General features: G+C 35.0%; 1 protein-coding gene across 4 annotated transcripts in view; it reads right to left on the reverse strand.

The window, feature by feature from the left end:
- NIPBL (NIPBL cohesin loading factor) overlaps window positions 1–14,293 on the reverse strand; it is a 202,867-nt gene that overhangs the window by 35,615 nt on the left and 152,959 nt on the right. For 3 of the 4 annotated variants that reach the window (XM_030331102.2, XM_030331128.2, XM_030331119.2), the window contains 8 exons: window positions 13,720–13,809; window positions 11,565–11,779; window positions 11,358–11,460; window positions 10,642–10,740; window positions 10,391–10,537; window positions 6,951–7,085; window positions 5,596–5,694; window positions 4,224–4,277 (listed from right to left, as the gene is read on the reverse strand). In XM_030331102.2, the coding sequence (XP_030186962.1) occupies window positions 4,224–4,277; window positions 5,596–5,694; window positions 6,951–7,085; window positions 10,391–10,537; window positions 10,642–10,740; window positions 11,358–11,460; window positions 11,565–11,779; window positions 13,720–13,809 (942 nt within the window). The remainder of the gene's footprint in view (window positions 1–4,223; window positions 4,278–5,595; window positions 5,695–6,950; window positions 7,086–10,390; window positions 10,538–10,641; window positions 10,741–11,357; window positions 11,461–11,564; window positions 11,780–13,719; window positions 13,810–14,293) is intronic. The other variant, XM_030331112.2, reaches the window with a different exon arrangement.

The following is a 14,293-nucleotide window of genomic DNA, read 5'->3' on the forward strand; positions in this document are numbered from 1 at the left end:
TGTTTCCCTAAAAAAAAAAAAAAGAAAGAAAGAAAGAAAGAAAGAAAGAAAGAAAGAAAAAAAAAAAGAAAAAAAACTTCCATGAATTGGAAATCAATGACCTATAAGAAACTCACTCAACACAAAAACAATAAAAATGAGAAATAGCAGAAACTAAAGAGAATGGAATATGTAAATGAGCTCATGTGGAAATAGTTAAGTATGCTAATTCTTTTTTAGAAAAACGTTTATTTTTTGAGAGAGCACGCAAGCAGGGGAGGGGCACAGAGAGAGAGAAAGAGAGAGAATCTCAAGTAGGCTGTATGGTGCCAGTGCAGAGCCTGACATGGGGCTCAATCCCATGAACCGTGAGATCATGACCTGAGCCCAAATCAAGAGTCAGATGCTGAATGGAATGAGCCACCCAGGCATCCTGGTGCTCATTATTCTTTAAAAAGAAAAAAAAAAAAAAGAAGGGGTGGGTTTGGTGCTCGGGTGGCTCAGTGGGTTAAGCGTCCAACTTCGGCTCAGGTCATGATCTCATGGTTCATGGGCTTGAGCCCTGTGTTGGGCTCTGTGCTGACTGCTCAGAGCCGGGAAACTGCTTCAGATTCTGTGTCTCTCTCTGTGCCCCTCCCCTGCTTGCACTCTCTCTCTCAAAAATAATCATTTAAAAATTAAAAAAAAAACCTTTTTTTTAAACTCTACCCACAACATGGGTCTTAAACTCATGACCCTGAGATCAAGAGATACATGCTCTATCAACTGAGCCAGCCAGGTGCCCCCATGTGTGCTAATTATTCTTGACTCAAGAATTTCCAATGATTCTTCTAGTAGTACATTCTCTATATCCTTCCTAGCCTCTCAAAATTTATGCATGTATGTTGCTACAACCATTAAGAGTGGTTACGTCTCTGTTAACGTGTATCTATAATAAATATTTTTTAGCTTTACTTCTTTCATTAAACTAAATTCTGCTAGTCTAATAACTATCACAAAGTCACAGTGTCATTGGCAAACTAAACTTGTCAGAAACTAAAGAAGTTACATAATACTGAGAAAGGATTAAAGGACTGAATGAACAACTAGCTAAAGAAGACTAGAAAGTAAAGATATAAGAAACATAAAACTTACTGCTAAGAGATTATAAATCTAGTCATCTCCTTTCTGTTTTCAATTTGCCAATAATATATACAGATATTATCTTAGATCCTTTTTTGGAATACTAAATAATGACATTTCTGACAGCTACAATTAATTCTTACTCATTTATTGTAATTATTAAATGAAATATGTGGTTGTAGAGTCTTCTAGAAATTATTATGTCCCCTTTGGAATAATGGCTGACATAAATGTAACTAAGATAGTTACAAGGCTCTGTAATACAGAGCTAATTATTTGACTTAGGAGGGAAATGATACCAAATACATTATGTAAAATTATGAAATAAAAGATGATTTATGGAAGATGATTTAGGAAGAGAGCCTAAGATATCATAGATTGAAGAACATAAGCAAATACCATGAAGATATGTTTAAAAAAGGCATCTTAAAAATTTTTTTAAAGCAACATATTACTCCACACCATCAGATGGCTAAACTTAAAAATACTGACAAAAACCAAGAGTATTGGTGAGAATGTAGAGCAAATGGAATGTTGCTGGTAGAAATGCAAAATGGATCAGCCATTTTGGAAAAAGTCTGGCAGTTTCTCACTCACCACATGATCCAGCAATCACTCAGGAATTTACCCAAGAAATATGAAAACACACATCCACATAAGAACTCGGCACACAAATATTCCTAGCAGCATTATTCAGAATAGTCCAAACTGGGAACACAAAAGTCCATAAATTTGTGAATTCATAAAGAGATTATAATACATCTATACTATTGATACTAGCCAGCAATAAAAATATTAATATACCAGCAACATTCTGTTAATTAAAAGAAGACAAGACAAACACACAAAAAACTATATGCTGCATGATTCCACTGATATGAAATTGGACAAAAGGTATTAACTGCGACAAAAAGTAGACCAGTGGTTTCCTATGGCCAAGGGAGGAGGAACAATTACAAAGAGGCACGAAGAAGCTTTTAAGGGTGATATTCTATATTTATCTTGATTGTGCCTCAATAAAACAATTTTGGTTGACTGTTAAAAATATCACTAGTTTTATTACTAAAAATACTGCAAAACATACAGAAGTGAACAAAAACAAATGGACTTAACTAGACAGCAGATTGTTGATATAACAGAAAAAATTTATTTCAAGATAGACTAATTTTTTTAAAGTATTTTTTTAATGTTTATTTTTTTAATTTTGAGAGTGAGAGCATAAGTGGGGGATGGGGAAAGAGAGAATCCCAAGCAGACTCTGCACTGCCAGCATGGAGCCTGACCCCACAACTACAAGATCATGACCTCAGCCAAAATCAGTACTTGGATGCATAACTGACTGAGCCTCCCAGGCACCCCAAGATAGACTTAATAATATATTTTTAGTGGGCTATACATAAACATAAATGCAAAGAAATCTTAAACTGTATCCAATAATGTTACTGTTAATATTAGTTGAGCAAAGCAAATAAGAAATTATGTTCCTTTCCTTTGGAACTAAGATTTTTAGCCTAAAGGAAAGAATAATACAATCAAAGAAGGAGACTTTCATGATCTTAAATTTGAATTTAAAAAAAAATCAATATAAATTCTTGATTTATTTTTGCCTTTCTAAAAAATATATGTTTTCTAGCTCTATCTTTTGGAAAAGGCCCAAAGCTATGATAACCGATTAGCAAAGGACATCCATGGCATCCAGATTCTTCTACCCAAAGGGATTAGGGCTCTTTGGAAAAATGGCTGATTTCAGGTTTGGGGCAGAAAATATACAAGTTAAGTCAGGTCACCTTGTAGAGGCAAAAAGTAATCAGGTGACAAAAGAGTAACAAGGTTATATCAAAAGGATACAAGACCAACTTGGAGGGACTACCACTGGGCAAAGATGGGACAATCTAAACTTCAAAAAGAATTATGATTAAGATAAATTGAAATACAAAGGCATACAAATCTATTCACTCACACTAATATTAAAAAATGAATAGACTCATTATAATAGGTGCACCAGGTTGACAACACCTAAACTGAAAGATCACTGAAAATGGATGACTAAATGTTATGTGCCTCCTACTGTGACGCTGTATTATTCGCATCATTTATGAAGTATTCTTGTCCCCTACTCCCAAGATTGAACTTCAATATTATTAAGGCTCTAGATCTAATGAAGAGTTTACAGAAAAAAATGGTGAATAGAGGAACAACTTAAATGACATTAGAAGGAAAAGATCCATGAAATCTACAATGTGGGACATTCTATAGGAAAACACATTTCCATTTCTATAGGAAAAGGGGGGCATGAGGGATCGACTAGCATAGATTTAAGAGACATAAGAGCCGTATCAACCAAAGCAACTGCAAACTAACTATACAAATGCATTTTTGAGACGATTAGGGAAATATGAACATTGAAATAAGTATTAGAGTTGGGGGGAATAACATTAATATTTGTTTTGATACAGATGATAATGATATTCTGGTTATTTTTTTTACAGTAATTTCTGTTAGAGATAGATACTAAAACATTTATGGTGAAATGATATAAAGTATGAGATTTGCTTCAAAAGTATTACAGCCAAAAAATAATAATAAAAAAACGAAAGGAGAGGGATTAGAGATGAAATAAGGCTAGGGAAATGCTGACAGTTCTTGAAGCTGGGTGATGGGTATTTCTATTTAAAAATTTGTGAAATAAAAAAATTCATTGGGAGATAAATATTCCCATATATGAAATTTTTCAAGAACACTAATTATGCTTTAATTCTGCACTATTACAGGAAATTCTACACATTTCATAACAAGCAAAATAATGCAAATATATAGTTAATGCAATGTGTAAATCTGATCATATAGATTAAAGGGATAAGAAAAAAATATCTGGAAGGAAGTGAAGATAGAATTTCAACTACTGATTTAGAAAAATTATTTACAACAGTCAGTGGAATAATTGCTTAAATAGGGATATTAACCAAAACATTCAGCTTAATAAACGGAAATAAATTTTCCCTACCAGAAGGCAAATACTTAAAAATAACTGAAAAGGTTCTTTTAAATCATAAAATCTACAAAGAACTGCCTTTCTATTAAATTTCATGTTATCTGTTATCAAGAGTCAAAATAACACTCACGTTTTGAAGGAGTTGCTCAAACCAGTCATAGCCAGTATCTCTGCATGCTGCAACCTAAGTGGGAAAATATGGTGAAACTATCAAAATTAAGAATTTACTTAAAAATCTGAAAAACAAAAAACAAAAACTTTGGTATGATTTAGTGTGAGGTAAATAAATGTCTCAATTAAAAAAAATTATTTTAAAGTAAACTATTCTTTAAGTAAGCCAATAATTTATCAATATTAAATAATTTTATTCTAAAAATATCTTAGAATACATTCAAGAAACTAGTTTAATATATTGAAATTAAATACGGTATTATAGGGAAAGGGGGTTGGGGGATGAGGAATGAAATAGGTGATGGGGATTAAAGAGTGCATTTTTGTGATGAGCACCAGGTGTCGTATGGAAGTGTTCAATCAGTATATTGTACAACTGAAACTAGTATTACACTGTATGTTAACTAACTGGAATTTAAATAGAAACTTAAAAACATGGTGTTACATTTTGAATAGTAACTTGTACTGGTCAGAAACACGTGTAAGGTTTAAAACAACACAAATAGAAATGTTTGCTTATTATTTTCCTTCTAGATAGCAGATATAAAGATATGAGTGAAAGAGAGATAAATCTGTAATTGATAATAGAAAATTTATGTTCAAAACATAAAAAGTATTCTGGGCAAAAAATATTTATAGCTCATGTGTATAATTAAACATAATGAAACTAATCTTAATTCACGTTTTCTGAAAAAGTACTATCTCATTTTAGGCTGCTATCCCTGGGCTATTGTTACCTATTCATCTACTTCTCCTTCCCCTGTCAGTTTTCAATCACTGGAGGAATCTGGAGAATTTCAGTATCAGCGCTTAAGTCAACAAATGCTAATAAGGAGGGCAATGCAGAAACACCAATCTCATCTTCCTTGCATCCCTTGAGTATCTCCAGAATGTAAGGGAAGGGAAGTACAACTGACCCTTGAACAATGCAGGGGTTAGGGATGCTGACCCCCTGCACAGTTGAAAATCTGCACATAACTCTGATTCCCCAAAAACTTAACTTTTAATAACCTACTGATGACCAGAAAACTTACCAATAACATAAAGTTGATTAACACATATGTTATATGAATTACAGACTGTATTTTTACAGTAAACTGGAGAAAAGAAAATGTTATTTAAAAATCGTAAAAGAAAATACATTTACAGTACTATACTGTACTTATTGAAAAAAAATCCATGTATAAGTGGACCTGTGCAGTTGAAGGGTCAACTGTAGTATTAAATGTCAAGATTAACAAATATCTCATCATTGTCTCTCTCTGTGTAAGAGAGGGAGGCCTCAACTAGGTTTGTACCCACAGGGACCACACCCTTGTTCGAGTCCTTACCACATCAGTGATGTTTAAAATTTTCCTCGTCATTGCTTCTTTGTCATTGTGTGGAGTTGGAGTAAACCAGAGTTTTTGGAATGTTTCATTTACTAATTTCTAGAAAAAAGAAAATTTCAAACTACACAACTACAACAAACATGGCAAAATTCTCAATCCCAAATTCTCATTAAAATCCAAAACAGGGGCGCCTGGGTGGTTCAGTCGGTTGAGCGTCTGACTTCAGCTCAGGTCACGATCTCACGGTCTGTGAATTCGAGCCCCGCGTCGGGCTCTGGGCTGATGGCTCAGAGCCTGGAGCCTGCTTCTGAGTCTCCCTCTCTCTCTGCCCCTCCCCCGTTCATGCTCTGTCTCTCTTTGTCTCAAAAATAAATAAACGTTAAAAAAATTTTTTTTTTTAAATAAAAAATAAAATCCAAAACAAAGGTGGGGCACCTGGCTGGCTCTATTGGTAGAGCATGATCTCTGTTCATGAAGAAAAAAAAAAAAAAAAAAGCCAAAAACAAAGCTACAAATAACGAATCAAAGCACAAACTACCAGAAATTTTTGGCACAAATTCCTCAATTTTTGAAAACAATCATCAATTAATTTTTCAAAATTATAATCTTTTTCAATTGGTAAAAATTTTAAATAGGTGATATCTGCATAGTACACAAAGGTTTTTTTTTTTTTAATATTTATTCTATTTTTGAGAGAAAGAGCATGAGCATGAGCAGGGGAGGCACAGAGAGAGAGGGAGACACAGAACCTGAAGTGGGCTCCAGGCTTCGCACTGTCAGCATAGACCCCAACGCGGGGCTTGAACTCACAAACTGTGAGATCATGACCTAAGCCAAAGTTGGACACTTAATGACAGAGACACCCAGGTGCCCCACAAATGTTTTGATCAAACTAAAAAACATTTTTCTTACTTTTTTTTGAGGGGGGGGAAGCTGTTAAAAACAAAACAAAACAAACAAAAAAAATACTGGGACCATCATATACGTATAAATTCACAAATGAACTGAGGTTTATACTTTCAACAAAGTATTTAACTTAGAAAACCAAGTACATACCATTTAAAAAATAAAATAACTTTAATTTGATAATAAACTTGCTGCATATAATGTAATCACTACAATGGCATTAAATATAATTGAACTGGTTGAGAAAGATCAGATTTTATTAATACAAGATTTAGAAATAAAAATGTATGGAAGTATGTCATTTTTGAATTGATAATCTAAAAATGTTGATTTCCTTGGAAAGGTTTTTCATAGTTACACATTTTACAAAATTTAGCTATAATAAACATTTAAATTATTTAAAATGTTAATGAAAAATGAACTTTAAAACAGTCATCATTTCATCTTACCTTAATGCCCTCTTCATCATTGACTCTGCGAATCATTTTTACACACATTTCTGTAATTTTTGGAAACGTTGGTTGTTCAATACAGATGTCTCTTAGAATCTTTATTACTCTTTTCCTGACACTGATACCAGTATCCTAAGAATAGAAAAGTATTTTTAAATATCAGAAAGCTCAATATGCTCAGGTGTAAGAAATGTGATAAAATGAAATCAGGAAATAAATACCAACAAGCAGTACGTTGAATACTTATTTTTTTATAATATCAGTTTTTTCAACGTTTATTTATTTTTGCGACAGAGAGAGACAGAGCATGAACGGGGGAGGGGCAGAGAGAGAGGGAGACACAGAATCAGAAACAGGCTCCAGGCTCCGAGCTGTCAGCCCAGAGCCTGACGCGGGGCTCGAACTCACGGACCGCGAGATCGTGACCTGGCTGAAGTCGGACGCTTTAACCGACTGCGCCACCCAGGCGCCCCAGTTGAATACTTATTAACGTGATAAAGATGGTCTATATATTTCCTCTTTATATTCTTTCTTATTAATGTTACTACAAACATGGATTACTGTATTGCTTTACTTTTATAATATGATATCCAATACATGCAAAAATACTGAATAACACTGAACATGACACTAGAATATAAACTTGTCAAAATTAAATGGGATAACAAATTAAAAGCATTTAGAATAGTGCCTGGCACTTAAACAGCATATGAAGTATTTTTAACAAATATGTTAAACCTAAATCTAATCAAACCACTGTCGCTATGTTACAGTTCATAGAAAATAAAAGAAAGAAACGAACAAAAAAACAAATTAAACAAAGCCATGAGGAAATAACAAGACTGACCTGGTCTTTTTTTTTTTTTTTTTTTCTTTTTTAAAGTTTTGAGAGAGAGAAAGGAGCATGTGCGGGGGGTGGGGGGGGTGCGGGGTGGAGGGGCAGAGACAGAGGGAGAGAGGGGAACCCAAACAAGCTCCACGCTGTCAGCACAAATCTCAATAAGGGGCTCGATCCCACAAACCACAAGATCATGACTCGAGCTGAAATCGAGAGCCAGAGGCTTAACCAACTAAGCCACCCAGGCACCCCTGACCTGGTCTTTTTAAATTAGTCAATGTAATGGGGGAAGTCTATAAAAGAGAGTACTCTAAATTTTAAAACTTGATCACCAAATGCAAAGTATGATCTTTGACTGGATTCTGTTCAAAAAAAAAAAAGTAAACTAGAAACTCCCCCTGCAGTTTTTGGGACAACTGGAGAATCAAGTATCAACTGGTTATTACAGGATATTTAGGGAGTGTTAATTTGGTTGGGTGAGATTAACAGGTTTTGTTTATAAGAACAGTACCCACACTTTTGGAGAGGCAGGCTGAAGTATACATGGAGGAAGTAGCAAAATGTTTGTGATTTAATTTAAACTAATTTAGCAAAAAATATAGATACGGTGTTAGATACATGAGGGTTCATTGCACTAACACTCTTCACAAATTTTCAATAATTAAAGCGTTTTAGAAATAAAAAGCATTGGACACTTAATGTGCATATTTATTTCCATTATATAGTCTGACAATCACTAAAATATTTTAGGATATATCGCTTAGGTAGATGCTATTGGATTTCATTAAATTTGAAGAATCCTATTGATCCTCCAAATTTGAGAATCCTATTGATTTTGCCTTTCATTCTTTTTTTTTTTTATTTTTTATTTATTTTTTATTTTTAAAAAAAAATTTTTTTTCAACGTTTATTTATTTTTGGGACAGAGAGAGACAGAGCACGAACGGGGGAGGGGCAGAGAGAGAGGGAGACACAGAATCGGAAGCAGGCTCCAGGCTCTGAGCCATCAGCCCAGAGCCTGACGCGGGGCTCGAACTCACGGACCGCGAGATCGTGACCTGGCTGAAGTCGGACGCTTAACCGACTGCGCCACCCAGGCGCCCCTGCCTTTCATTCTTGAAAAGAAGCACTAACACGAAAAAGTTTATTGCACTCTTTCCTTAAATTCTTTGTTTCAATCAAGATTTTATGCTAGTTGAAGCTGCAATTATCTTTAACTCTTAGTCATATAATATTCTGACACTAGACTAAAGGTGATAAACTCTTGTCACTGTGGGAATACCTAATCTTGTGCCTAATGCATTTCTTTTGAGTTACAGAAGTCAGTATGCTTGCAGTGAGTGATGTGGAGATTCCACAGATATTTTGTAACATCAGTGTTTCCTGTTTCCTTTTATTTTCCAGGGAAAGGCTTCAGGACCAGAGAATTCCATGACATACAAGAAAGGATTATCTTAGAATAGTATTTCTTTAGTTTGTTCTTAAGACTCAAATGGCTTTCTGGTTTATAATGCAGGTATCTAAATCTTGTCATAATTCAGCTTTAAAGAAACATGCAGATAACACACAAAGGATCCAAACATATTGTCAGATACCAAAATTCTGCACTTAGCTGTCAACAAAATAATTGTTCCTATTTATATACATTCATATAAATTTATTCTAGGTTCCTGTCCAAAATATTTATGCCATTGTAGTTCCTATCATTTACTCATTGTAAACTTGCATCATTAAAATGGAGGAGTTAACTGAAAAAAAGGAGTCCTAATTTTCAAAAACGACTTGTTTTATAGTATCGAGCAGTCCTCCTCTTGAAATATGTCCTTTGGGGCACCTGGGTGGCTCAGCTGGTTAAGTGTCCAACTTCGGCTCAGGTCATTATCTCACAGTTCATGGGTTCAAGCCCCGTGTCAGCATAGAGCCTGGAGCCTGCCTCAGATTCTGTGTCTCCCTCTCTCTCTGCCCCTCCCCAACTTGTGCTCTTGTCTCGCTCTCAATAAATGAATTAACATTAAAAAAAAAAAAAAGAAAAGAAAAAAAAGAAACTTGTCCTTCCTCAGTTCTTTGTTTGGGCCTATGGCTGAGCTGGGCTTGAAATTTGTGTCCCCTTCCCCTGCTGGTACTCTGTCCAATTGTTAGGATCCTTAGCTTAGCTCAAGGTAGGGTAGGAATGGAGAACATTTTTCCTACTTTCTAAACCTGGGAGACTGGAGATTAGAATCTGCCCAATGTTCTGCTGTCCAGCCACCACTTTCTAGATTTGATTCTTGGCACCAAGAGTACCTACCTGTAGGCTTTCCCTTGCCTTCCAACCCACTGAATCAGCACTATAGAGTTACAACCTTAGCTTTTAATTTTCATTCTGGTTTAAACTATCTTTAGGGTGTGTGTGTGTGTAAAATAAACATGGACAGGTTTTTGGGGGTGAGGAGTGAGGTGGGGAACATGTCCTCCTCTAGAAAGATGCTATAGTATAGAGATTAGGCAATATAAATAAGTAATTGACACTTACTTTTCTAGCTTAATAATTAAAAAAATGTGATACAAGAAAGGCAAAATTATATTTATGAATCATAATAAAAATGACCAAACAACATACCAAAATTCTTTCAATCAGCATATCATAATACTGCTCAGCAAGCTGAGGTCGACAAAGAACAAATCGACCTAATAATTCTACTGCTGCTTCTCGAACACTAGTGGAGTTATCCATTAATCGTCCATGAACTCCTCGCTGCATATCAAGCTAAAGGAAAATAAAGAAAATATAATTTATACTACTAAGTAGAGCTAATATCTTAACTTGAATGCAATAGTCAAATGAGAAGAATCATTTGTGCTCTTCTTTACCCTTGCTAGAATACTGGGGTCTACAGCAACAACCTCAGATAAACACTTCATGGCTTTTGTTCGAACGGCAATTGCGTTTTCACCAAGAACTCGAAGGATCTGCCGAGCAAACATCGGTATTTTCACAAATTTTAGAACATACAACATTTAACAAAATATACATGAAAACATGCAAAAGAAATGAAAATAAATATTGGATTTACCTCCCTTTAATATTTATATGGGTAGAAGATGTTATCTTACTGATCCAAAGTTTTAACTTACAGGTCAGTATAGTAACTGAGGCATTCTATACTTTAAGGCCTTTTCTTTATCCTGGCATTCTCAATTAAACCTGTTATTTCATTGCTATGCTCATGTGCAAGGACGTGTAGCCCCACTAAAACCTTGCTATGAGTACCTAATTCAGAATATTTAGTATTATTTAAGTAATAATTTGGTAATTGAGTAATTTATTTTTATAACATCAACCAGTCTACCTATACCATATATGTATATTTATACATATATCCATTTATCTGTAAAATGTGAATCAGTATGTAAAAGGCATGTAAAAAAAGACATCTTAACAAATATGGAACACAGAAACAAATGCTACTCTCATGATCTTTTAAAATATCTGTTCTCAACAGTGAATAGACATCATACGCTATTCCACAAATATCCATAATCAGAAAAATCAGTATCATTGTACAAGGAATTCTGGTTTAGTTTACCTGTGTCAAATAAATATCAAAGCTCTGGGCAAACGGCCTCATAGAGGCCAAGTATCGAACAATCAAACAAGCATCATCATAGTCCACAGTATCAGAATTCATCCTACAACAAAAAGTCATTAAATTATTTTTTTAAGTTTTTTGCCAAGTAGATAGATATCAAAGAGATAACTGAAAAAGTAAAGATGCTTTCTCTCTGGATCTTACTTTAATGTGCTGAACTGAGAAGGTGTGGTTTTGATAATGCTTCTAAGAAACTTTTTCCGGTTTTCAGCTCGATGCATGATTTGACCAGTTGTCTCAACTTCCTTCGCATGATGTGTTCCTTCAGATGATTCTTCATCTTTTTGTGATTTCATTGCTTTTTCTGTTTCCAGAGTTGTGTCACGGAACCACTGGGCTATATAGAATTTACGAGAAAACTAAAAAGAAAATAGGTAAGATCTGAGCTTGATAAAATTAAGAGAATTTTTAAATGAAATTTCCAACCCACTGATAAAGTGCTCACTATCAGGAATAAATATACAGGTGTACTTTAAAGCAACTTGTAGCAGACAAAAACAAATTTTTTTAAATTTTTTTTTTTTTTCAACGTTTATTCATTTTTGGGACAGAGAGAGACAGAGCATGAACGGGGGAGGGGCAGAGAGAGAGGGAGACACAGAATCGGAAACAGGCTCCAGGCTCTGAGCCATCAGCCCAGAGCCCGACGCGGGGCTTGAACTCACGGACCGCGAGATCGTGACCTGGCTGAAGTCGGACGCTTAACCGACTGCGCCACCCAGGCGCCCCAACAAAAACAAATTTTAAGAAAGCCAAAAGGTTTGAATATCTGAATGATACAAAACTTATTATTTTGCTTTGTCTTAACACTTAAGACAAGCATCAATTACTTAACAAAGAAAAAAGCATCACACATAGGTCACTAAAATTAGACAGATGATTTATCAACTGGAAAAGTTTAGAATAGGATAAGATGCCAAAGGTACAAGATTCCATTTACTTTCTTTTTTTTTTTTTTTTTTTAAATTTTTTTTAACGTTTATTTATTTTTGAGACAGAGAGAGACAGAGCATGAATGGGGAAGGGTCAGAGAGAGAGGGAGACACAGAATGTGAAACAGGCTCCAGGCTCTGAGCCGTCAGCACAGAGCCCGACGCGGGGCTCGAACTCACGGACCGCGAGATCGTGACCTGAGCCGAAGTCGGACGCTCAACCGACTGAGCCACCCAGGCGCCCCTCCATTTACTTTCAAAAACCACCTTACTTCTTCAAGAAATACGTAGCCAATTATTACTGAAACATTTTAACATGAAGGCACATCTATTATTTGTTCCTTTCAATGTAGACTAAAAACGTGCAGTAGTTGACTAAATAGCTTAGTTACCTCCAACCTCTTTATCCTACATATCCCATCAGTAAAAAATAAAAATAAAAAAATTAAAAAGTACACTGGGGTGCCTGGGTGGCTCACTCAGTTTAGCATCTGACTTGATTTTGGCTCAGGTCATGATCTTGCAGTTTGTGGGATCAAGTCCAATACTGGGCTCTGCACTGCCTGCTTGGGATTCTCTTGCTCCCTCTCTCTGCCCCTCCCCCACACTCTCTCTCTTTCTCTCTTTCTCAAAATAAATAAACTTAAAACAAAGTGCCCTGGGGTGCCTGGGTGGCTCAGTCAGTTGAGCATATCTAACTTCGGCTCAGGTCATGATCTTACAACTCGTGAGTATGAGCCCTACATTGGGCTCTGTGCTGACACCTCGGAGCCTGGAGCCTGCTTCAGATTCTGTGTCTCCCTCTCTTCTGCCCCTCTCCTGCTCATACTCTGTCTCTCTCCCCTTCAAAAATAAATAAACATTAAAAAAACAAAACAAAGTGCCCTAATACATGCACAGTGTTTCCTAATATGGTTTATAAATCTTATATATGAGCCTATTATCCTAATAATTTGGATGCACAATATACATAAAAATAGAACTAAGGATTATATTTAAAAAGAAATATACACATAAAATTCTAATAGCTTCTTTTTATATGCTCATAAATCATCTCAAGCACCACCTGGGCCATGTCCATTGTGAAGAGCAATGACCTACCTCAGTCTCAAAGATAACTTATGGAAAGATTTCTAACTATTTCCCCTCTCACACCATTTTTATATAATACATATCTGTACCAAAATTCCGTAAGACAAATCAATCCATAACCATTCTCTTTAATTTATATCATCAAGTATCCCTTTGTCTTAAATAAAAGATCAGGATTCCAAACAACCTTCCTCTTCATGACACTTCCCAATTTTCTTTCAGACCCAATTTGAATTTGATGTGTTATCTCCAAAAAAGGGAGAAAAGAGTCCTACCACTAGTGAAGGATCAGTCTCAGTGTTTTCATCCAAGTAATCAAGCAATGCTTTCTGTAGTTGTTGTATTTCATCTTCTCCTCCTGAAACCTACAAAATAAACCAAGGAAGAACAAAAATTACATCACTAGTGTATTTTAATAATTCATCTAGTTGTAAATACAAATCTAGGGAAAAAACTGATAAATGATAAAAAATCAAAATGTTAAGTATAGCAACTAAAAGGAAAAAAAAAAACAGAAGAATGCTACTTCACAAAAAAAATTTATACTCATAGCTGAGACTGGCCCTTATTTTTATGAATTACACGTCATCTTGCTTTGAAAGAGGTGCATAGGTAGCTGACATAAAAATTAACAGAATAACGTGTTAAGTATTCAGAGACAGGAAGGTCCTACACATTGGTTTTCTGTTTGGAAAAAAAGAGGCAATTCCAAACTTTTAATTTAAAAATGGAAACTGTTATCTGTTTTACTATGTGTTATAGGTTTCTTTGGGATATTTTAAAACATTCTAGAAGAGAAATACTTCTATTTGTAATATAAAAATAGTACTTTATTTCATGTAGGATATT

This window comes from Lynx canadensis, chromosome A1, assembly GCF_007474595.2.
Source record: "Lynx canadensis isolate LIC74 chromosome A1, mLynCan4.pri.v2, whole genome shotgun sequence".
NCBI lineage: Eukaryota > Metazoa > Chordata > Mammalia > Carnivora > Felidae > Lynx > Lynx canadensis.